Source organism: Xiphophorus maculatus, chromosome 2 (assembly GCF_002775205.1).
Source record: "Xiphophorus maculatus strain JP 163 A chromosome 2, X_maculatus-5.0-male, whole genome shotgun sequence".
NCBI classification, from domain to species: Eukaryota; Metazoa; Chordata; class Actinopteri; order Cyprinodontiformes; family Poeciliidae; genus Xiphophorus; species Xiphophorus maculatus.
Window position 1 is genome coordinate 24210412 of NC_036444.1, and position 26471 is coordinate 24236882.

Here is a 26471-nt window from a genome sequence, read left to right on the forward strand (position 1 = left end):
AATTAACATCACTACTGAAGATAAGAAGAAAGAGCCGGGGTTGCTATGGCAGCGGCGGAGTACAGTCTGTTATTAATAGTGCAGAAACAGATGCCTGAGCGCCATGCTGCCACTTAGGGCTGATAGAACCACCACATCCTAACACCTATGATTGATCAGTTCTACACTTTGGCATCCATATCAAGGCGCATATGGGCCGTAGGCGTTGTTTTCATCATGAGTCTGCTGCAGCCGTTAATGCAGAGCCGCCACTTGTTGTGTCATCTGCCACTTTAACGTAAGTACTGCCAAATTAAATGAAGACTGGTAGCGTTCTGAAAAGCAATCAAAAATGTAAATGAAATGATCAAGTGAGTTGTGGCACTTTTCTTGCTGCTGCTCAAAATAGGAAAGAAATGACAAGAGTGATTCTGCTGAAGATGATTTCAGAGGTAAAAATATCTTTTCAGAGCTGAACCACATCTGTTAAAAAGCCAACATAGTCAGGAGTTAGACAACTTCTCAAACAGAGAGTCAGATATTTAAAGTACAAGAATTCTGACATTAAGCATTCATCAAACTTGATAAGACTGAAGTCCTGTACAAAAGAGATCTGAGGCAGGAGGCGGATCTGATGCCCCAATGAGTGAATGCGCCCAAATTCACCTGCAGTTAGGTTTAGGTGAAATACTGGCCAACCAGAAGTCACTTTAATAGACAGCTGGCCAAAGAAAGAAAGCATGACCCCCTGAAACACACCACAGGTACGACTACATGTTTCCTCCCCCTATGTAAATAATAAAAAAAGAAAACTTAAACTAATATCAAACTAAAAAAAAAATGACACAAACAATAAAAGCTGAAAGAATGTGGGTGTACCCCATCAGACGTCTAGTAAATGATTACATTTACTAGGAGGTGGGACAACTAGAACATGGCATAGGGCAATATTTGGACAGTGCATTTCAGCAACAGCCACTTCAGTAACTTTAATAATAATAATAATAATAATAATTTTTATTTGGCGGCACCTTTCTCGACACTCAAGGTCAACTTACATAATTTAACATAAAACAGACACAAAATTTAAATACAAAGTAAAATTAAGTACAAAATCGGATTTAAAAAGACAATTGCAATCAAAGGGCATAGATTACTTGAAACAGATGATTTTTGAGTTTGGATTTGAAGTGTGACAAAGAGTCAATATTATGGAGATCAGGTGGAAGTGAGTTCCAGAGTTTGGGCGCAGAGCAGCTGAATGCTCTGCTCCCCCTAGTGACAGACACAGGGAATAATGAGATGAATATAAGAAGAAGGTACAGGCAGGTGCAGCAACGTGAAGGAAGTCCAAACAATAAGGGGGGACCAGGTTGTGTACCGCTTTGAAAGTAAGAAGCATTTTATAGTTGATGCGATACAAGATGTGAAGCCAATGTAGCAGTTGCAGAAAAGGTGTGATGTGATGGACTGAAGGGGTCTGTGTGATGATACGAGTGGCTGAATTATAAAACAATTGTGATTGATGGAGTTTTCTGTGGCAGGCCAAAGAGAAGTAATCTAAACATGACGTGACCAGACTGTGGACCAGAACAGCAGTGGAGTGAGGAGTGAAAGAAGGACGGAGACAATTCACTAACAATGAATATTTTGGAGATGAAAGTAGGCTGACTGAGTGATATTATTGATATGGGAGGCAAAGGAGAGAGCCCTATAGAGGGTGATACCCAGACTCTTAACCTGACGGGAGAGAACAATGGAGGAGTAATCAACTAGAAATGAGAAGTTATTAAGTTTGCTTAATACTGATTTAATGCCAATTAAGAGAAGTTCAGATTTATTGTAATTTAATTTAAGAAAGTTAAGGGTGAACCAGATACCTGAAAAGTATGAATGAAACCAGTTCAGAGGTGTATTTACAATTCCAAGATAGGATAATCTGTCAAGGAGGATGTTATGTGAAATTGTATGAAAGGCTGCAGTTAGATCAAGAAGAAGTAAGGGTGATAAACCAAAGTCAGCAAGAATTATGTTCCAATTATCATGAATCAAAGGCAGTTCTAAACACAAACTTTTAGCCTTGGTTTAAAGAAACTCAGATTTCTGGAAGTTTGTTCCAGATTTATGGTGCATAAAATCAGAATGCTGCTTCAGCAATTCTCATGGAAACTGACCCGTTTACGTAGTTCTGTCAACTTCTGATCACTTGGAGAAATGTTCTCTGATTTCAAACTGGCTGAAGTAGCACTTGTAATTCCAGTCTCAATTCAGGGAGACTCTGAGACAGGATATGCAACATGCAACTCAGAACCATGTGGACCAGGAGAAAGATGTGAGACTGTGATCAGGCCACCGCAGGGGTGAATCATTCATTATCTCAGTGTGATCATTTCATTTCATTGTTTATGTAGTTATTATGGCCATTCAGTAGACCTTTGGAAATAACGTTTGAGCACCCGTGGTGTATATGAGTGAACCCAGTATTTGGGGTGTCTCAATTGCCTAAGTTGTGAATGCTGTAAGCACCTAAGACAGATCACACTAAAGAAGAATCTTCAGACTGTGGGCCAATCATTTTAATTGCCCCAGGCAGGATGTAGGATCTTCTAAAGATCAAAACCACTAATGACCAACTTCTGTCCAACTCCAAGGATCACTATGATCAGACAGCAAGCAAATGCAACCCAAATCTGTTATTTTGACCATGTATAACTTTGTCATGGTAGTTTGAATGGCCCAATTCTGATCTTTTCACCTCAAAAAATGTGATAAGTGTTACTTACATATGTGGTAATCTATTGGATATGTATCTAGTAGTTTTCAATGCATCTACAGAAAGAACTGTCTTGTTGCATCTCATTTAAGTTTCACGTCAGTAACGTGAGACGTGTAATTCTGTAAATCTTGATGTAAACAATGGATGAGGCTAGCAGTATCAACACTTAAATTAATTTTTCTTAGCTTCCTTCATCTTGTTATGATCATGTGACAATTCTGTCTGCTCCCATTGTTCAATCATTTAAAATTGATCCATTTAAAATTGATCATTATTACTTCCATAAACTGTGCACTATGTCCTTCCTTTGAGTATGTGGGCCATTCACAAAGCAGTCACATTTAATCAAGTACTATAAACAACCACACACAAAAAATTGGGGTTTATCAAAAAAATTGGAATTACGCATCAAGATCTGCTGTGTCAAATCTATGAGACAACCTATGTGTCTGCTGACCTTTGCTCTTTGCTTTAGCCAATCACTTGGTGCCATCAAGTGACATACTTTTGATCTACTCCTCATAGCACCAGTAATGGTCAAGTCGTTTTAAGTGCAGATAGCCTTACTTGATAGAATATCTGCAGAATGAACACATGCAAAATGTGTGTTAGATTATATTAAACTTACATAATCAAACTCCAACATTAAGCAGTGAATAAGCAATACAACACCTGATAAATGCTTCTTCCTACAGAAAAATAACTGTGCTACTGACCTTCTCCCATGTAAAGATTATTTTTAAAAAGAAATCCCAGAAGAATAACCTCTGCATTGCTGTATTGCCAAACATCTCTCCAATGCCACCCCCAGATCTCCACCCTGCAGGTGGTGTAATTCACTGCATCTTTGAATGGAAAGCAGATAAAGTACATAGAACAAATACCTCCGAGTGATGTTCTTCATTCTGTTGTAGGACTTCAATGCACAGCTCTCCCAATCTCAACATATCCTCCAGTCTTTTCTCCGGTACTTCTTCTGGATCCACTAACAAAGTTCAAACAAAGCAAGAATTAATCAGACTGTAAAGCTGTCATTAGAAACTCGCTCATCTTTCATATGCTAAGTGTGAAACCTAAGCTTCGACTTGGATCAAATACAATGGCTATTTACATACACTGTACAGTCATGGCCAAATGTTTTGAGAATGATTCAAATGTTAATATTTACAAAGTCTACTGCTTCAGTTTTTATAATGGCAATTTGCATATACTCCAGAATGTTATAAAGAGTGATCAGCGTAACAGCAATTAATTGCAAAGTCAATATTTGCCTAGAAAATGAACTTTATCCCCCAAAACACATTTCAACTTCATTACAGCCCTGCCTTAAAAGGACCAGCTAACATTGTTTCAGTGATTGCTCCATTAGCACAGGTGTGGGTGGTGATGAGGACAGGGCTGGAGATCAATCTGTCATGATTAAGTAAGAATGACACCACTGGACACTTTAAAAAGAGGCTGGTGCTTGGCATCATTGTTTCTCTTCTGTGAACCATGGTTACCTCGAAAGAAACACGTGCAGTCATCATTGCACTGCACAAAAATGGCCTAACAGGAAAGAAAATCGCAGCTAGAAAGATTGCACCTCAGTCAACAATCTATCGCATCATCAAGAACTTCAAGGAGAGAGGTTCCATTGTTGCCAAAAAGGCTCCAGGGCGCCCAAGAAAGACCAGCAAGCACCAGGACCGTCTCTTAAAAGTGTTTCAGCTGCGGGATCGGGCTACCAGCAGTGCAGAGCTTGCTCAAGAATGGCAGCAGGCAGGTGTGAGTGCATCTGCACGCACTGTGAGGCGGAGACTCTTGGAGCAAGGCCTGGTCTCAAGGAGGGCAGCAAAGAAGCCACTTCTCTCCAGGAAAAACATCAGGGACAGACTGATATTCTGCAAAAGGTACAGGGAGTGGACTGCTGAGGACTGGGGTAAAGTCATTTTCTCTGATGAATCCCCTTTCCGATTGTTTGGGACATCTGGAAAACAGCTTGTTCGGAGAAGACAAGGTGAGCGCTACCACCAGTCTTGTCTCATGCCAACTGTAAAGCATCCTGAAACCATTCATGTGTGGGGTTGCTTCTCAGCCAAGGGAGTCGGCTCTCTCACAGTCTTACCTAAAAACACAGCCATGAATAAAGAATGGTACCAGAATGTCCTCCGAGAGCAACTTCTCCCAACCATCCAAGAGCAGTTTGGTGATGAACAATGCCTTTTCCAGCATGATGGAGCACCTTGCCATAAAGCAAAGGTGATATCTAACTGGCCCAGGGAACAAAACATAGAGATTTTGGGTCCATGGCCTGGAAATTCCCCTGATCTTAATCCCATTGAAAACTTGTGGTCAACCATCAAGAGACGGGTGGACAAACGAAAACCTAGGAATTCTGGCAAAATGCAAACATTGATTGTGCAAGAATGGACTGCTATCAGTCAGGATTTGGTCCAGAAATTGATTGAGCGCATGCCAGGGAGAATTGCAGAGGTCCTGAAGAAGAGGGGTCAACACTGCAAATATTGACTTGCTGCATTAACTCATTCTAACTGTCATTAAAAGCTTTTGTTACTCATAATATGATTGCAATTGTATTTCTGTATGTGATGACAACATCTGACATACACACATGAAAACCAGAGGGCAGCAGATCATGTGAAAATATAATATTTGTGTCATTCTGCTTACTGTGTGTTATCTTTGTTTTTTGCCTGGGAGCTGCTGGTAACTTCAATTTCCTGAGGGAGTCTTCCCAAGGGATCAATAAAGTACAAGTCTAAGTCTAAGTCTAAGTCTTCTCAATACTTTTGGCCATGACTGTACACTAAGTCTCACTTCCACAATGGTTCGCAATGTTTTGCTTTTTTACAAGACAAACTAAAACCAGTATGACTTTTACCAGTGTTTACAATATCATGGTATTATAATCTATGAATTTAGAATTAAAGTAAATTCCCATATTTTAAAAGATATTTCCATAAGAAACAGTCTGCCAAAATGCAAGAACACAGACTTTGTTGTTCACATGTATGTACATGAGCAAACTATAAAAAGAAAGTCTTCTGATGTCTTTGAAGAAGAGAAAGTTCTTCAAGCTGTATGGTCAGTATATGGGCCTGGTTACTAAATCTAATAAGATCTTAAACTCAATAAATAGTAACAGGTGGTGACAATGGAGAATATCCCAGTGTCATGAAACACCAGTTCCAGCTTTGACAATTCCCACCATTGATCTGAGCATAGTCCATCAGTTGACTGTAGTTGATCTGGGACGCCTTTTCCAAACATTTCTGAACCCGTCTCTTTGTTTCCTCTGAAGGAACAGGTGTGGTGATGTCTTTCATCAGTACCTGAAATTACATCGGTATCCAGTTTTATGAAATTATACTAAAAATGATCTGGTAAAATAAGTATCTTAATGACATCACTAATACTATTAGTGATGTCACCAACCCGCCTGCTCTTTGCAAAAACGTCATCATCAGTGTCTGCTTGTGTAACAAATTATATCAAAATAGGGCCATTCCTACAGGCATTAAAAATATATTTATTTTGCCGTTCACAAAGAAGAATTGGGTTAATTGAGAGTATAAGAGTTGAGGCTGATCTTATCCAATAGAGCATCAGTCCTAATATTGACTTTATTCATGAATTATACATCCACCTATCAAAACACTATCCTACTTTATTGTTGCAGGTCATTTTTTAAACTGTTTTACTTTGGAGTGGAAGCTTTAACTGTGGATAGTTCCAGAATCAAATGGGGAAAGGATTTGAGAATATCTATTGAGAAGCAGCTTTGGAATAATTTGTGCAGAGAAGGGGTGACCTCTACTCTAAATGCTCAGTTTCGACTAGTACAATTCCATTTTCTAAATCAGCTATTACCCCACAAAAACTACATAAATATAACTCCAATATATCCCCTCTTTGTTTTAGATGTGGCATGAAAAAAGGAATGTTCCACCATGTTACATGGCACTGCTCTAAACTGCAGGGCTTTTGGAAGGGAGTTTGCGAAACATCATCAGACATCCATGGCGCCACGATTCCAATAGACCCTGAGACTTGTTTATTTGGGGAACTTTAGGAACTCCAATCTAAAGATAAATTATGATGAGAAACTTACAGAAGTCCTTCTGGCAATTGCTAAGAAATGTATTGCAACAAAATGGAAATCAGACCCCCCCCCCCCCCCCCCCCCTTCTAATTAAAATAAGGCTTTGTGAAATCAATAGCTGTTTGACCCTAGAAAAAATAGCCTAATGGATGCAGAATAGAAGTAAGACTTTTTATAAAATATGGCCACCATTTTTAAGGTCTATGCAAAACCTACCTGCACATTGGATTGACTGATCTTCCTCTAATCGATCTATGAGTGATACTGATACCATCTGTCTCTCACCCCAGCTCTCATTCATATAAATTATTATTTAATCCGTGTTGATTACCCCTCTTCCCCCACTTTACCTTCCTTCATCCTGTCTTTTTTGTTGTTGTGTAATATTATTGTAAATGTATTTTACTTTAGGTATGTCTCATTATTTGAATTTTGCTGGATCCTGAATAGATTTTGTCCTGTCAGTTAATAATTGTGATGTTATTAAAAAATCCAAAATATAATATTCTAAAAAATAAACAAACAAAAAAAACTTTTTAACAAGTTTGAATAATAAAGTGATCTTGACTGCATGGTTACTCCAATTGTTTTAGAATGGATGTGACTTGGAAAATGATTGCATGATTGGACTGAATTTAGTTTTTTTTTGTAAAGTGTCTTGAGACAACATGTGTTGCGAGTTGTTGGTGTATAATTAATATAACTGAATTTAGAAAATTACTGACAGCAGTACCAATAATTCTGCCACCAGGGATTGTGCTTTTTGGTGTTTTTAATCTTAAAATAAATGCAATCATAGAAGAGATTGAATTTATCTAAATTTTTCAGCCAGGGGATAAGCAACTGCATTAAAATACATAATTTATCTAAAGGCTTTTTATACGTCTCCACCACTGGTGCCATCAGATTTGTCAGTCAGCAGTAAAGAGTCAGCTCTGCTATGACTGAAAGCAAGTTCCAGCAGGTTTGCACAAACACAAACAGCAGAATGAAAAACTATCTTGTACTAACTGCAGATATTTTCCCTGTGCAGAATCAAATTTCTCTAGATAGAGTGAGAAATAAGAGATTTGTAAAACATTTTTCAAAAGGATATTATTCCATTACATGCCCTGATATATTTTTAAGGCAGCAGGTACAACTGGGTAGAAGCTCCTTAATCTAAGTGTTATGATTCAAAGCTTACTTTGAATCCATGTACTGATCCTGAGAATAGAAACATTAAACGGCAAAAGTACTTTGGAGTTTCCCTTACTCGTTCCAGAAGCGAAACTGTTGCTTTCAAGGCCCCATCTGGTCGTCCAAAGGGAAAGCAGTATCTGCAGATTAAAAATGGAGGTGGGCATCACATTAAGAAACAATCTCAAGGACAAGTATGCAGAAAAGACGAGACAAAGAAAGATTGCAAAATTGGAGAAGCACAGTACATATTAGAGAGCATAAACAGATGGCTGCCTTCTTTTGTCTAATTACTTTGATGAAAGAAGCTTTTCTCACCTCCGTCTCCATCTGAACACAGATTTGGCAGTTCATGGAGGTTTCACATTGCTAATTGACAAGTGAACAGTACTTAATAAACAAAGGGAAGTGGTCACACAGGTCAGCCATTTATGAGACAAAAAAAAACCCAACAGGCAGATGTTCTGTTCTGAGGAACAGAAGTGATCCGACTAAGCGAATAAAAAATAATAATAAAAAAAAACAACCAGCCATGAACTTTAGAACATTCATAAAGTCAGGACTTCAGGATGTTCATTTAAAAGAAAGAGAAAAATCGATTAAAAATCAAGGATAAAAATTTTTTGTGTAATTGAAGTTTAATATAAGTAGGCAATCATAACACAAAAATATATAAATATAAATATGTGATGAAGTCAACTGAAAGCAACTAAAACATCACTTTTGTTTCAAGTACTGTAGACTGTTTAAAACACTGAGAACCAACTAGTAAAAATATGATATAACTAAAAACAAAGGATTGCATTGAATACAGTCATATTCAATAAATTAGAATCTATGTTGTGATAAGTCTTGTTTGTCAGATAACAAATTATCTTTGGAAATAACCTTTAAGCAGGTGTAAGTCAGTGGAAGGATTTTAGAACTGAGTGATGTGCTCTATATTCCTGCTGAACACCAGCAGCAGCGTTCTGGAGCAGCTGCAGCTGGAGGATGGATATTTTTTTAGGGAGACCAGTGAAGACACTGCGGCACACTGTGCCCGAGTGTGTCCTTGTTGGACAGTGTTGCCTGTTTGACATGTTAAGTCAGACCAAAGTTTTCAAGTTTATCAGTTTTTTGGCACCAATGCCTTGTTTTTGAGGGCCAGACCTGAACTCAGCTATTTGACAAACTCTAAATGTGACTTTTCTATGCTGCTTGTAACAGTACTCACTGTTACTTAACAAAAAAGGCAAACTGACAACCAACATTTTGACTCACAGTAAATAATTGTTTTAGAAAAATGTCAAAAAATACAAACTAAATTCTTGTATTTTCCTGTATGTATGAGCTGATAATGTGAATTCAAGAACAATCACAGACTGTTCTCCACACTTTGCCCTCAGCTTCAGTAAATACTGAGCAGTGCTGAAAAATATCGGATAATTGGATTGTGATGTTATTGCTTCCAATAATATGTGATCTTCATTGTCTTTGTATGTATGTAACCTTTATGTCAGGTATGTCTCATTGAGATGAAAAATCTATTTTTTTAATCGCAACCTGAGCAAGATTGAAAGCAGTAAGCCGACAATCAAAACCCAAATAAAATGCAATATGGACAATAAAAGAAGGAAAATGACACAGCGCAAATATAGATAATAAAAGTTAAATTAGTACTAAAATACAGCTTAATATTAGTCAAGCATTTACAAACTTAAATACATTACAAGAAACCATTTTCTTCCACTTTGACTTTGTCTTATGTGACCAGTGGATTCTGCGTTGTGCGTTATGTGGTGATCGGACAAACCACAAAACACCAAGTCTGGGTTTGGAGGCGGTCTCTGTTTATTTCATCTGTCAATCGGGAGATATTAGCATTAGCACATAGCATGTGCGCCAGTTCTCCAACCCGATCTATACAAAATAATAGTGTTAGCATGCATCAAATGTTATAAAGGCGTAATAGCAACTCAAATGAAAATATCCAAACACCTATCATTAATACAAAAGGAAAGATAAACATTTGAACAATATAAATGAAAGGATTCCAATGGATTATAAAACTTGCCTCTCCCCAGTGGAATGAGTAACAAAAGAGGAAATTAATAACTTAATATTTATAATAGTCCTGGGGGACCCTGAACAAAAGAAGAAGAAAGTAAGGAGGAGCTGGAGGACCAAACCCCTTATAGCAGACACAGAGGAATACAAGGACAGCAAAGTATAAGCGGACAAATACGTTAAAGAAAACATTTTGTGAAAATATACAACTATTAATATAGACCCAGTTACATTTACACACAATTGTCTGTGTCACATGCGGCCATCAACTACAGTAAGACTCCATCCAACAGGCTGAGAAGCCTATTGGCATACAAAGTCTGGATTCATAACAGGAAAAAAAACTTAATAAATATAGCATTCCCAGTGTTCATTTCTAAAAATCTTTAATGAAGATAATGATATTTTCATAATATGTTGTGCAACCCTTACATAAACACTATTTTGGCAAAAGTATTGTATTGCACACATGCATAACACACCCATTTATTTGAACACCTTTACCTTCTCTGGAGAGGTTTGCAACAAGGTTTCTTGTTTCTGAAACAAGAAAGCCTGGCTCATGTTTTATCCTAAAGGTGTTTTATCAGGCTGACACCAAGACTCCACACAAAACTCACTCATCTTTATGGATCTTGCTTTGTGCACTGATGCAGAGTCAGGTTGGAACAGGAAGAGCCCATCATACTGTTCCCACAGAATTTGAATCACATTGTCTGAAATGGACATAAAGTGTGAAAGCCTTTGGGTCGGTCCATTTGAACTTTCTAAACAGGGTTCTCCAGCTAATCCAGATGTTGTACTTAGTTCCTACATGCTTTTCTAGTCAAATTCCAGATGTCAGAATGCAAAGGATCCCTGTCAAACATGGGAGCAGAAGGGGAGCATTTCAAGCTGTCTGCAGAACCTCCACATGTAGAAAATCTCTTAATGAAAGATCCTACAGATTAAGGCAATAATGTTCAAAAGTTTCCATAAAACATGCACAGAGGAAATAAAAAAATAGTCAGGAAGCCATGTGAGTAGAACCAAAATAGAACATCCTCTGCCATTAGTTTCCTTCAATGCAAACGTTGGCAAATTGAGAACATATGTAATCATGTAATCAGTAGACTACCATCTAATGGGGGTATAAACAGTGATATGAAGTAAAGGCAATAAAGATTATAATCTGCAATTAAGATTTTATTTCAATTATTTTGTGCTCTGCCTAATCAAAACCAAACTGAGGAACTCCTGCTTTTGTCTGGAAGGACATTAGCCTAATCCCAACACTGTCTCGGCCATTGTTTACCACCATTAGCCTCTTGCTGAGGTGAGTTAGTAATGACTCCCGCTGATAAACCCCCCCAGGCCCTCAACTGGCCCCTCCTTTCTGCCCCAGGGCCAGATGGAGGGCCCCTCTGAGGCATGAAGTGTTTAAAGTGCTAAGCTTCAGGATATTTAATGGCACAGGTCCATTCAGATGAGTGTTGCTCAAGGTCTTGGGGCTGTTGCTTTCACACCACACTCACAATGAGTTCACACAGTGATGGCGGTGCTGAATGGTCACACAGATGCTAGGAGGTCTCAACAGCCACTGAACATGAATCTCCTGCACCTGTTGTGTGCCGCTGATGGGACTAAAATACCCCCACTACTTTATGTCATCGGGAGGGTCATTTTAAAAGTTTTAGGTAGTTTTCCCCAGGAGATAAAGATTGCTTTTCTTCTGTGGTGTTTTTTGAAATGTAGAAGACAAATACAAACTTACAAATAATAATAATAATAACAATCTCTAATCCTGCTAATTCTAACTACTCCAATGGTTTTAAAAGTGCCTGTACGACATGAAGTATAAAGTACCAGAATTAGGAATGGGACGTTTATCAATTTTAAGGTACTAAAGCTAATTCAGGACTTGCAACTGTTTCAAAGGTACATGGAATCCAGCATCTACCTGCTTCTGCTAACATTTGCAAAAGAAAATATTGATCTTAGAAGCTCAGCATAGTAGGAGGCTGCCAATTGGGTGAAATTTGCTTACCACAATTTTTTTCTAGTTTTTCAGCCCTGGTAACCTTGTTCAAATTCAGTATCTGACAATCTTCAATGATTCAGTAGAAGAAAACTGGACTTCTTCTCTCGTTTCCTAAAAACATTTAAACTCTTATCCAAAAGGTTTCTCCAGTTCTGAACTTGAATGGAGTAAACAGACTACAACTACAACCTATAAGTTGTAGTCAGAACAATCATACTAACACGGTCACAAACTGGTAGTCATTAGTCATAGGCCCTATCCTTTATTCAGCCCAACGTTTGGGTCATTATTACCTGGCAATCCAAACATGTCTCTAAAAGTGCCATTTCAGTTATTTTGTCCCAAGGTGTGAATTGCTGAAAAACCACCTGAAGATACAAGTCAGGGCTGCAGAGTTTAGATTGGGCCTAAAAAAAAAAAAAAAAAAATCCAACTTGACCCATGGCCACAGACCATAAGCATTGTGTCTGGGCCTCTCTGACCCGACTAATTAACTTTAATTAGATGCTCAGTCCCCAATTAAACTACATGTATTATTTTGTTTCACTTTTACTTTTAGAACACCATTTAGCCGTCCAACAGTCTTAGAGCGACACTGAGGTGGAGTGCCACAGATCTCACAGTCAGACAGTGGGAAATAAAGGGGTGTCCTGTCAAACCATCAGATCCTGAAATCACACACACATAACAAAACACATAAAACGTGGATGTGGAGTCGATGCAACCTCACAGAACTTTCATAAACCCTTAGAAATGGAAAACCTCCTTCAGCGTGCAAACAATCATGACCCTGCTAAGCTTTTAGTGATTGCTAAGTAGTTTTGTTTTCCTGTCTTTTTTTTCATTCCCTGAGATGCTACAATGTGTCCCCACCATGCTGTGTGGATCAGCAGTCCTAGTCCATGATCGCACCACCCCTTTCTTCAGCTGTCAGGATGGAGCAATCTGATTAAAGCTTGCACCATGCTAGCACAAAGCTACCACTCCCAGGTGTGATTTTCAGTACTCCTGGTTAAAATTTCCAGTACAGTGGCAATCCCCACAGCTCCCCTGCTCCCCCATACTGCACCTGGGACCCTTATATGCTGCCACCACAATTTTGTGCACGTCATACCTCAACCACATGTCCCTTAAAATTGTGGAAATGTTCCTGCTCTCAGAGCATCCGTCAGCTTTAGGCTTTAGGAAGAACATCTGAAAATCCTTTTAGAAAGAACTACAACCTTGTTTCTGTTGTGTGAATGTTCATACCTGAAGTGTGTTATCTGGTTCTCCAATAGAACAATGAGACGATGTCTGACGGCTTCAAACTGCTCCTTCTCCTCCACAGTCACTGTCCCCGTCCCATCAGGCCTGAGGAGACAAACAGCACACCATAAGCTGAATCTGCCACCCTGTGAAAATTTATTTCATCTGCTTTCTCCCAGTGCTCTCTAGAAACAACTAATCAGAGGCAGGAGAGTTTTAGCGCTGTCAATCACAATCTCATGTGGCTGCTCATCCTCCCTCTCCTTGCTCTGTGCTGTGCTGTTTCGTGGCATAGATTCATCAAGGTACTGGAAACATTCCTCAGAAAGTCTGGTCCATATTGATATGATAGCATCACGCAGTTGCTACACATCCATGATGCGAATCTCCCATTCCACCACATCCCAAAGGTGCTCTACTGCAGTCGTCCCCGCGGACCAGATAATACATAAAACGGAAATATTTCCGTTTTATGTATTATCTGAGTCTGGAGGATTTTTTATTTTGAAAATCCTTTAACCGGATTCTCTCAGTTACGTCTTACGCGCCAACATTGAGCCCACAGCAGCAAAATGAGTAAGAAACAGATCAGATGTATTTAGAAGGCTTCTTTGGAAAGGGGAAAAGGCCCAGAGAAGAGACAGGACAAAGGATTTATCCCGGTAGGTGATTCCCACATTCCAAGCCCGGTCTGCATGATATGCGGCGTCCGGTTCACCAATGAGGGAATGAAGCTTCAAACTGCTTCGCCATGTAGAGACCAAGCACCCTGTGCATAAGCATCACCAGAGGTGCAAAATGTGGGTATGCAGTGTATGCAACGCATAGGGGCGCTGCACTAGAGGGGGCGCAAAAATGATGTGGGGAATTTTTTTTTTCTAGTCAGCATTTTATGTACTTAGCAGCTGTTTGTGTATGAAATGATCAATAACAGAGGAACAGCACTGATTAGGCGCCCCTCCCCTCCTACCAGCCTCTCTCCCCTCCCATACAGGTAGCTTGGGCAGCGGCCCTTCGACAACGTGCTGAGGCGCGTTTTTTTTTCTTTTAAATTTGAATTGTAGTAATGCACTCGACAACAGGGAGCTAAAGATGGGGTGGCAGATAAACCTCCAGGGCACAAAACAGAAAACAGAAGAGGGGGAAGGATAAAGATGTTGGAGAGACGAAGAAAAGCTTTTCAAAGTGGTTGAAAGACAAAAGGTAAGTAATGTCAGGGTATCAACAAGAGAGTTGTAAATATTCAGGTTAGCTTAAGCTAGTTTAAAATGACAGGTGGTTGTTGTCTCCACCCCGTATTGAACCAATACGGGACGCGATTTATTCCGTATCGCTATAAATGTCTGATAGACACACCTATCACACATCTCAACAATAAGTGTAATAATAATGACCAAAACAAAAACCAACAGAAATATTAGGGTCAGCTAAATTGTCATTTCGGGACCTAAATAGGAGCCCCCTAAACCACACGAACTGATGCTGTTGTCATGGTTGCCTAGAGACGGTTGAAACGCAGCTGCAGTGAGCTGCTATCAACCCGCGTCTTTTTAAAATGTCCACCCGATACTACACCGTCCTTAGAAGCAAAACCTCTGGCAAAGATACAGACGTGAGGAGGAAGACACACATATTCCAGGCTAAACAATTACAGTGAAGTTTAACAGGGGCATTTAAAAAAATGTGTCGGCGATATTCAGTGGCCCACAGTGGGTTTGACATCAGACATAATGGATCAGGAGAGGAACCGCAGAACCTAAAGAACCAGACATCAGTCTCTTCATCCCTCAATCATTTCCTGAGACCGAAAAATAATATAGATGTCAATTTAAAGAAAAAATCATACAAATAGATTAATAGTAAATAAATAAATATTGTGAGGAGAACATTAAAAACGTTTGTTAGGATTGTGTAGGAAAAATGTTGATATCTTTTATAAATACAGTGTTTTGTGGTCAATATTATTTCACCTTTTTATTAATGTGGGTTGCCAGTTTGGATCAGGTTTCTTATCAAGCTATAAGAATGATAGAAAACATGCTAACAAAATGCCTCAGACCTGCAGCCCACAGGTGGTTCTAGACAGGCTAACAGAAGAGGCTCTTTGGCTCACTTATACATTAAATGATGAAATACTGCCCTGTTTTTTGTTTCATTCTGTTTTAATTGCTCTGTAGGTAGCAATTTATTCACATACAGTATATGTACATTTATTATTATTGATACTTTAATTAAAAATGAGTTGTACAAGTTTATGTCATGGGGGGCTCGGGGGGGCGCCAATGACATGTTTGCATACACCTCAGAAAGTATGCAGTTGTGCCCCTGAGCATCACTTTGGGCGTCATTGTCTCTCATCACTCCCAGATGGACCGTCTGGTTGCAGAGAAACAAGTTCAGGGCTCCCATTAGCCGTTATCATGAGTTAAAATTTTCACGAAAGTAAAATGTTTGTTTTTGTGGCGCATCTGTATCTTATTTTGAAGGGATATGTAAACATTACCATAGTGACCAGAGTCAGAGAGTGTTAGGGCAGTGGTCGAGACGAGATGAGAGAAGAAGAGCGTCTGAGTTTTAGGTCTGGTTCACACGGCACGATTTAAGGATTGTTGGCCGATTTTCCAAACCTCTGTGACCACAGAGCTGATAAAAGTACAACAGGTTCAATGGGAACACACCACACGAACCGATTCCACTCAAGAACATCCCGATTCTACGAGAAAATCCTATAAAACCACCAACATATGTGAATTTAGAATGATGACGGATGACAATGTAAAAGCAGTAGTGATAGTTTGTGGACTCATTTTAAGCGAGCTAGTGTCAGCATCAAGTCCTGACTGAATGAAGCCTTATCGTTATAACCTATTTATGTCAGGTTAATGATAGCTGAAACGTTACCAGGTTTATCAACTGTGGTACCAGTTTCGCTACAGTTCTCCTCATTATCATTTCTGTTGATATTCCTTGTGCAAAAATGCTGAATAAACATTCATGCTGTTTCCACATATCATCTCTGATTTCCACCAAACTCTCGGTTGCTCCTGGTTGGGATTCCCCTCCGCAATTACGTTACTGCGCTTTCCGGTTGGCTACCTGTCATATTGAACAGGTTGCGTTGTCGTTCCCAGTCAGGGAAAATCCCACACGCTGTGATAGTCGGGCCAAGACAATCAACATGTTGAAAATGCCTGATTTTAGATTGAAGCGGTCCCGACGTTCTACGTATCACACCACACTGCAGGATGATCGGTTATGATCATCACAAGCCACACACTCGGACTGTTCTGAGATTGTCGTAAGGGGAAAATCGGGACACGAAATTTCAAATTGTGCCATGTGAACTAGGCTTTAGCGGGCACATGCAGAAGCCTGTCTGACGGTTCACCCTCATTCCCGCTCCCTCCTACCGGGCCGCAGTAAAATTGCCAACCCTAAGGTTGGGGACCACTGCTCTACTGGATTGAGATCTGGTGACTGTGGAGGCCATTCGAGTTCAGTGAACTCATTGTCGTGTTCAAGAACTTAGTCTGAGATGATTCGCGCTTTATGACATGGCGCGTTGTCCTGCTGGAAGTAGCCATCAGAAGATGGGTACACTGTGGTCATAAAGGGATGGACATGGTCAGCAACAATACTCAGGTAGGCTGTGGTGTTGAAATAATGCTCAACTGGTACTAATGGGCCCAAAATGTGCCAGGAAAATATCCTCCACACCACTGCACCACCACCAGTAGCCTGAACCTTTGATACAAGGCAGGATGGATCAATGCTTTTATGTTGGTGACACCAAATTCTGACTCTACCATCTGAATGTCGCAGCAGAAATCGAGACTCATCAAACCAGGCAACATTTTTCCAATCTTCTGTTGTCCAATTTTGGTGAGCCTGTATGAGTTGTAGCCTCAGTTTCCTATTCTTAGCTGACAGGAGTAGCATCTGGTGTGGTCTCCTGCTGCTGTAGCCCATCTGCCTCAATATTTGACGTGTTGTGCATCCAGACATGCTCCTCTGCATACCTCGGTTGTATCGAGTGGTTATTGGAGTTACTGTCACTGTTCTGTCAGCTCGAACCAGTCTGGCCATTCTCCTCTGACCTCTGGCATCAACAAGGCATTTGCGCCCACAGAACTGCCGCTCACTGGATCTTTTCTCTTTTTCGTAATGGTTCTGAGATGGTTGTGTGTGAAAATCCCAGTAGATCAGCAGTTTCTGAAATACTCAGACCAGCCTGTCTGGCACCAACGACTATCACGTGGTAATTGGTGCCATCACCTTAAATCATCTTTCTTCCTCATTCTGATGCTCAGTTTAAACTGCAGCAAATCATCCTGGCCATGTCTACATGCATAAATGCGTTGAGTTGCTGTCACGTGATTGGCTGATTCGCCATATGAATTAATGTCCAACGGCCACTCAAGTGGCCACTGAGTGTATTTCCTAACTGTTGTTCATTTCTAGAATAACAGAGTACTTATCTTCAAATCTGGTCATTTGTATTGCTTCACAAATACATGGCACACAAAATGTTGGGGGGGATTATTGTCATTGGCCAAACAAAAAATAAATATGTGTTTTATAAAAAATAAAAAAAACAGGAATAAATCTTTCCATCATGACATAAATATCTTTATGTTTCCTTGGTTTGGCTTGACTCCTGTTGTATTTTATCTATATTTTTCTATTTAAAAAAATCAACATGTGTAAACTCAAAAACCTGTATTAATATATGAGGCGCTTACATGTCAGCTTTCATTGTGGTAGCAGACTATGCAACACTAAATTATGAGTTATGTGAGAATGTTATACATTCAGACTGCCTTTGATGTGCCATGCATCCTGAGAAATACAGACACAGAACTTGAAACATCAAGTAGCAAAAGAAACAGTCAGGAAAGATTACAGGAATAATCAAAATGATTTCAAACAGCTCAGGGTCCGTCTTTGCCTTCACTTTCATTCTCATTCTTACAAGTAGGAATAGCTTGTTTTCGCCAAACAAACCAATCAATCTGCTACACATTCCAGTATGACCTCAGAGTCAACCAATCAAACAAGGAGCATCTCCGACTCATCTCGTTCCTCACAACCCATCTGGCTGGCAGCAAGAGAATGCTTCATTAATGTTTTTAAATCCTCCGTTCCCCTCTTGCCTTCGTCTGAATAGGCACTCTGGTGAAAAAGGGAAAAAATGCAATCAGTACTCAGAGCAACCAGCCTTGACTTTCTGGGCTTTCTCTGCGTGGCTGAAAGAGAAAAGCAGCCTCTCTAAACGGCACTCGCGGCTGCCGGAGGGGAGACGCACAGAGGTTGTCTTTTAATGAGTTGTTCTTATAAAAGCCTTCAGTGGTTCAGCCTCTGACCATGGCACCTTGAGTACCAACAACAGTGCTCAGCTTCTGTTCATGTGTTCCCAACTAGCCAAAATCGAAACTAATAGCGGGACAAAAAATGCAGCAGGAAGTTTGGAACACAGTCAGGTGAATTGATGAGATTCTCCATCCACCCAAACATGGCAACAGCACATTTATTCTTTAGCTTTATGCTGAAGAACACAGCAGTGTTTCTGCAACATAGCCGTGCAAAATTGTTTTACTTATCTATAAATGTACTTGCTGTGTTAAATCTGCTTCTGTCAAAGCAATCTGTCAGGAAAAACATACATTAAAGGTTTGTGATTATACATTGGATCATAAACAACGGAAATTTAGCTGAAAAGAAAAATCCAGATAAAATACCAAACTGAATAAAATTATCACTTTCAGTGGAACAGTACAGCAACTCGTATATACAGAAAATATTTCTACTTTGAGAAAAAGGATGTGATTGGCTATTCATTAAAACATATTTCTGAAGTACATCTAGCAAAATGTAACAAATTAGGCCTGTAAAGCTTGTGTTTGGATGGGTGACTGTGTGAGACCACCTTCATCATTCCTCTTCATTTAGTCCATAATGAGAGCAGAGATTTTTTGCACCTAAGCGCCTGTTAGGACATATTATAAAATCTGTTGTTCTCAAAATCTGTCAGTGCGTTACCACTCCCTGAGCATATTGAACAAGCGCTGCTTAATCCCGAGGGGATGTGGGAAGTGTGTGTGTGTGTATTCTGGTTTTCATGTGGAATGAGCTTTATTTGCTCTGTAACACCCACCCTCCCACCCCCACGTGACTGACAAATAAAAACATGATGGGTGTGCGATCAGTGAGAAGAGCTTGGTAGATGGAGGTCCGACCCCGACTCCAGCCTCGGCCCCGGGCCCTGGGTCTCAGGCACCGGGCCCTCGCAGTTAAAGCCAGCTGTCCTGTAATCCCGGTTGTTCCTGTTCCTCAAATGGTCAGTCTGAGGTCCAGGGTCGGATGTAAAACTGAAAACTGACTGATCTGTTTTACAGCCCTCCCCCATTCTAAACCAGAACAGATTCAAAGTGATTGTTCAAGTTAATGCAGCAAAATCTGTTCAAATTCACTTTAAATGAATCCAACAGCATCACCACATATTTAATGTAAATACATAACTGAACTGTGGATCCACTTTCCAAGAGGATGTTTCCCAGCATACTGTTTGCTTGGGCCAGTCCACACCCACACATGCTAATAGCCAAATGTTGCTTCAGTTTCACTTTCCAGTTTAGCTTGGAAAGTGATGCCAGCAACAGAAATTCAGGGGAAAAAAATGACTCATCAACCTACAATAATTTCAGAGAGTATAAAAACTGAAAATGTAGCGAGCTTTAATTTCTTATTTCTATTTTTCTGTTAATTTTGTTGTAAATAATAAGCTACAGCAATGTTTTTTCTGACTAAATCCCCATGGAGCGGAAAGCCTCATTGAGCTTTTAATAGGTGACTAAATGTTGTCGAGAACAAAACAAGTCAAGCAATCACATTTAAAAAAGGTTTGACAAGTCATTTTATGAAGTTTTCCTAGAAGCCATGGAAACCCAGACAAAGAAAGAATGAAAACAAAAGCTTAGAGAACTCTCCTCATCAAGGTGTGACGGTGGTTACTCCAAACAATTGGTTGGAAGACGAACACTTTTCCATGAAAAAAATGAGCTCATCAAGAGCTTTCAAAATAATACACGAAACTCAATTTGTGCCCCAAATGAGAAGCAGCCTTCACCTCCCAGCAATCGAATTACATCGGAAAATAAATAGCTGAGGGAGCCGGCTGGCAGAAAGCCAGAGGCAGAGCGGCCGGAGCTCAGAGAAACACGGCACAGCGCAATGTTTGGTTTGTTAGCTCTCACAGCAGAGCGGGGAGCGACAGCTTGTTGAGGATCAGACACATTGTTGCTGCTAAATGAAGCGATCATGTTGTAGGCGAGGCTGCTGTCAGCAAGCAGCTCAGGGGACTCTGGGTGGGGGGGCTGTCAGCCTGACAGTCAGTGTCTACGCAGACTTCTGTTGGTGTGTTTACATTGGTTGGTGCTGGAGTGTAAATGATAAGAACCGTATCCTCCTGCGGGTTCCATCAAGCCCTTTGGCTGTTTGTTGCAGATGGCAGCTGATTGGAGCCGTCAGCAGCGAGGCTCGGCGTGCGCTGTGGCACAGTGCTGGGTGTGGATGCCACTTCACCTTAAGAGGTGCAGAACGGAGGAGATGCTGAGTGGCAGGTGATCTTATGCGTCACTTTCCTCCTCCCAATCACCTCTGTGGATGCAGCGAGTTGATGTGTGCAGGGCTGGGGGAGGTTAAACCCCTGTCACATCCTGTGTCTGTGTGCTGTGGACGGTCCAGAAAACAGAAGATCTGACTTGACATGTGAGAGGGAGGAGAGCAGCTTCTCCTGGCTCCCGTAACGCTCCTTTAACCCTGGCTTCAGTTCAAATGCAGCCACCTCCTCAAACCTCTACCCTGCAGCACGCTCACTCACATTTAGCTGATCAGCTCCAAACTCTTCATGCTTTCAAATAACAGCCTTTAATAAACTAATAGTTATCAGTGGAATCTCCCTTCAGACAACCAAGAAGCATGACAGTTGTGTCTAACAGACCCTAATGATGAGCAAAGAGCAAAAACAGTAAAAACGAGTTAAATAAAAAAAAGACTAGTAAGTAGCTGATACAGCTGGTTTATGCATAAATCCATAAATAAAGGAACAAAATGCAGTGCAAACACAAATGTGTTATGACCTTTTGCTTAATGAGGACAACAACATTAAGCAGAAGGCCTACAGAAAGGCCATGACAGATCATGACAGGAAGGTTTTTGTCTTTTTGATTTGTTCGTAAAACAGGATTTAAAAGAATCAGTAACTTAGTGACTTGCTTTCGAACTACTTTTCCAGTTTTGCAAACTGTAAAATAAAACTGTAATAAAAAGAAAAATGATCACAGAAAAAGGTGATCAGACAAACTGGTATAGTTTTCATTTTTATTTTCATCTTTGGAAGCAGCTTATTGAGCAACAGTCTGTGGTGTAAAAGTTAAATGTAAGTATGTTAAAGTACTGTATGTTGTCTTAGTCTAGTTACTGGATTATTGAGCGCACCTGAATATAAGCCACACCCACTAACTTTGAGGAAAAAACAACATATCTGCCACCCTGATCATTCCTGGAACTTCTTTGGGAATGTGTTTATCTTCAGTCTCATTGATTTCTGCAACAGTGTCTTCACAGAACCGCCTAAAAAAATCAACCCTCCAGCTGCAGCTGATCCAAAACACTGCTGCTAGTGTTCTGACTCAAACCAGGAAGAAAGAGAACTCCACCCAGTTCTAAAGTCCTTCAACTGAGAAAATAGACTTTAAAATGCTGTTGTTAGTTTATAAATAACTGGACAGCTTAGCACCACAATGCATTAAAGCTCTGTCGTTGTTAGATAAACCTTCCAGACCTCCCAGGTTTTCTGGTTCTGGTTCTGCTCTGCATCCCCAGACCCAGAAACAAACATGGAGAAGCAGCATTCAGCTTCTATGCACCACAAATCTGGAACAAACTTCCAGAAAATTGCAAATCAGTTGAAACACTAATATTCTTTAAATCTAGACTAAAAATCCACCTGGGTTGCTTTTGAACCATAATAAATGAAACATTAATCAACATTCTGATGTGTAACGATGCCACTTGGAAAAATTTAATATTTCAATTGTTGACTTTTGTTTTTATCATGTAAAACACTTTGAACTGCCTAGATGCTGAAATATGCTATACAAATCAACTTGATGACCCCACTCTGCTGTGTCTGATGAACAGTGTGTCCCTTCATGCTGATGGACAGTGTCTGATGGATGCGTGTCCCTTCATGCTGATGGACAGTGTCTGATGGATGCGTGTCCCTCCATGAAGCTGCTGCTGACCTGCAGAGCTCTCTCAGTTCCATGTTGCTGCATCCTTAATGAAGGCAGGAGCTTTAAAGCAGATCCTTCCTCCCAGCAGACTCACTGATTGGTATTCTGTTCTACTAGATCTTGTTGAAACTTTTGCTACAAACAGTAGCCATGAAACAAATGTTGCCGTTTCACCTCGTCCTCCTCTGGACTCAGGACCTGGGCCACGGTACCGGCAGGAAAGAATTCACTTCTCACAGGAAGGCTTTGTTTTCCTTTTTTACTATTTAGAGGAATTTGTAACAAATAGGCCATAGCAATGTGTGTGTTGGGCTTTATGTGGGTCAGATTTGCTGTTTATGTGGGTGAAGAACTGAGTGTCAGGAGCCACATTGCGGGTTCTGTGGGCCATGTGCACGGCATGCATGCGGCCTGTATTTGTGTGGGTCGAACGCATTGTTCTGGCTTTGTGCGCCACCAGGATGAGGCGATCTGGGGATGTGGTTGTGTTTGTGTGAGTCAGATGCAGTCAGTGTTTTTGTGCATCCCTGCTCTCACACACACACACACACACACACCTCAGTCTCTCTATGGTTGTCGCTCTCAGTAACACATTGATCTATCTCTTCGTCACACAGCAGCCCACCTTTTCTTGGTAAAAAGTTAAATATTCGCCGCACCGCAGTCTTCAAAGTGTCTGAAAAAGGAGCGGCTTATAGTATGGAAATTGCGGTAGTTGAACAGAAAATGTCCCACTAGTCCCAGTTTCTACATGTGTCCTGATACATTAGGGAGAACGTTTAGCACCATCTGGATTTTCAACCCAATCAACTACTGGTTAGTAAACTGACCAATGAAAATTGAGCTAAATTTTGGTCATTTAAATAACTGTTAGGGGCATCAGTGTATCGGTAGCTATAACTCTAATCTACTCACAAAATATAACCTGACTTCGTAAAAGAGACTAAATTTCTCCTAACAGCAGAACCAGCGAGCTGCATTGTGGTCACTATTAGAACTGTAAAAAGGTTTTTGTATCTACACTTATGTGAATATTACTTACTACAAAGCTAATTGAAATGATTAACAATTAATCATGACGGCTACTAAGTTTTGGAACCAAACAGAGAATTACACACAAGTATAGTATAATATTGCCTAAATGCATTTGACAAGTTTTCTTCAGTGGTTCATTCTGTTTCTCCTCTCAAAAGAACCCTCCAGGGAGTTTTGCATTTCTACAATTAATTCTTTTTCCTTGTCACCATTACGCCTGCCAGCAATCCAAAATCTCTGTGCCCCCCTTCTACACCCACTCAGGCGAGTCCTGAATGAACATTTATTCAAATTAGAGCTCCAACTGACAAAAAGCCAGTTCCAGTAATCCCTCCCGCCCCGCGTCGGGTAATATCTAATGATTAACTGAAGAAGCTAATCATTACACTTTCTAATTGACTAAATGAGTCAACAAAGAGAGAAAGCACATATATCAGTAATTACCTGCTTGTTAAGAGCAGAGGGGGGCAGGAAGTGAAGAGGAGATTCAAGCAGAAGAAATGATGTTAAACAATGTGAAAAGCAACCACTGTAACTTTGTACTGGGCGCTTTGTTCATTTCAGAGCTACCATGCATTTTCTAAAAGTAAAGTTCTTCTAAGAACTGATTTTATTCATTACTGCAATTTATATTGCATTTTGCCATCATATAAACAGAAGTCTAAAGTCAGGCTGTGCTCATAAGCTGGCTGTAAAAAGATTGTATTTTTGGATGTTGATTGGAGAGTAGATCAACGTTTAGACAGAGAATCACTGTTTAGACGACCGCCAAGACACCTGTAGTTGTCATGCCAGGGCACTAGATGGCACTGTGGTTTTAGTATGTCATCAAATCACTTTGACCTCACAAGTCACTGTGGTATCTGTATTAACCTCAAAGGTCATCTCTATGACACACGGATAATCTGTATGAGAGGATAAGTCAAACTGAACGAGTCAACAGCTCACAGCACAATGCATGGTTTTGTTGTTTTCTGCCCATGCATGCGTAGAGCAAACTCTGCAGCCATGAGTCCTGTAGATGTGTGCTTTCACATCTGTACATCGCACCTCTGCCAGAGATGTTTCATACAGAAAAGATCCACTCTGAGACCTTCAGTGTAAAAGAGAGGCTGGATCTCAACTAAGAGGTTTCGGTTTCACTGAAAACCCGCTCCATGTTAACGGGACCTAATTCACTTTATTGGTGAACCAAAAAAGTTCCTGTGAGCATTTGGTGAAATGACATCATAGTTTTGAATGCAAACTATACATGGCATCAGAATTGTGGGGACTTTAATTTGAACACAGACTTGTAGTCCAATTCACAACAAGGATTTTTTTTAAGTTTTAGACTTAAATAAGGTCTTGATTAGTATAATCTTAGCTACTTAACTTGATTTCAGACCAGTTCAAAACTATATGTTGTATTATCTTCATTATGCAGGTTTTCAATGTGTTACCCAAACTTCCTTCACATGGATGGAAACGTGCTATTATAAAACCTCCATATAGCGCCTTTGTATTTTAATTGCGCAATAAGGCTGCATGTTATAGGACAACAATAAATATATGATAAAGTTGATAAATGTCATGGTGACACTATGACTTTCTGATAAGCAAACATACAACTAAAAAAGTCCTAAAATCTTATTATGTATTTTTATTATGTGTTGAACATAAACACAGATCAGAGAAGGCAGATGATCCAAAATAAAAAACTCATCATATATGCAGTGGTGGGCAGAGAACCCAAAAATTATACTCAAGTAAGAGTAGCACTACTTCAATATATTTTTACTCAAGTAAAAGAAAAAAGTATTTGGTAAAAAAGTCTACTCAAATGCTGAGGAACTGATCAAATGATCAATCATTCAATATGTACAATTTACATAATCAGACAGACCAAAATATAAAGTAAAGTGGAAATTTTGTATGTTAAGGACAAAAAGGACAATAATTCTTATAACAAAAAAATAACAGTCAGGCAAAATAATTTTTTTCCAAATCAGTTTCTTTCAACATAAAACTTATGAAACTGTAACAAAAACTGCAGGTGTGTGTCTGTGTGTAGTGAATATTTGGTTAAAACCTGTTTGTTCTTCATTGAGTGGGTAGAAAATCCAGAAATTTTACTCATGTAAGACTAGATAAAATTACTCAAGTAAAAGTAAAACGTGCAGCATAGCAAAAGTACATTTTTCTAAAACGTTACTCAAGTAAATGTAATTGAGTATATGTAACTAGTATCTACCAAATTCTGGATATATGAGAATAGATCTGCTCTTTTGGTAAGGAAACAATTCAACTGTAATATCCTAATGCTTCCATAAAACATTTCAACCAACATTAGTGACAATGTTAGCAGCATGAAGAGCCTGAAGGAATGGCACTTATAATTAGCTAATATATATTGCAGTCCAAGTTGTGGTGTTAATGTTGTGTACAGTGAACTCAGCACTTTTCCTTTTGTACAAAGATGTTACCATCAGTAGTAACTGACCTCATGCAAACAGTCCTCAGTATGAATAATGAACTTGTACTTAACTAACCACAATGATTTTCTCACACCCATTAGATAGAAGTGAAATGTTGGGAAAAACAAAAATGGCCAAATAGTGGAGCTTTGAAGAACCTCACATATAATCATTACTTGCTCAGTTTTTTTTTCTTAACCAACTCAAAGTAGAACAGGGCCGTCCAAAACTATGGCCAACAACTGAAAAAATTAGGACAGTAGCAGGAAGTCTCACACACTTGGGGTAACTGGGAATCAAACGTTTGTGTCTGATGTGGTAGACGACA

At 39.8% G+C, this 26471-nt stretch overlaps 1 protein-coding gene across 2 annotated transcripts in view; it reads right to left on the reverse strand.

Annotated features, from left to right (window-relative positions):
* LOC102224657 (calcium-dependent secretion activator 2) overlaps nucleotides 1-26471 on the reverse strand; it is a 147636-nt gene that overhangs the window by 55944 nt on the left and 65221 nt on the right. For both annotated transcript variants that reach the window (XM_023347490.1, XM_023347483.1), the window contains exons 14-17: nucleotides 13360-13461; nucleotides 8116-8179; nucleotides 5967-6090; nucleotides 3640-3740 (exon numbers count right to left, since the gene is read on the reverse strand). In XM_023347490.1, the coding sequence (XP_023203258.1) occupies nucleotides 3640-3740; nucleotides 5967-6090; nucleotides 8116-8179; nucleotides 13360-13461 (391 nt within the window). The remainder of the gene's footprint in view (nucleotides 1-3639; nucleotides 3741-5966; nucleotides 6091-8115; nucleotides 8180-13359; nucleotides 13462-26471) is intronic.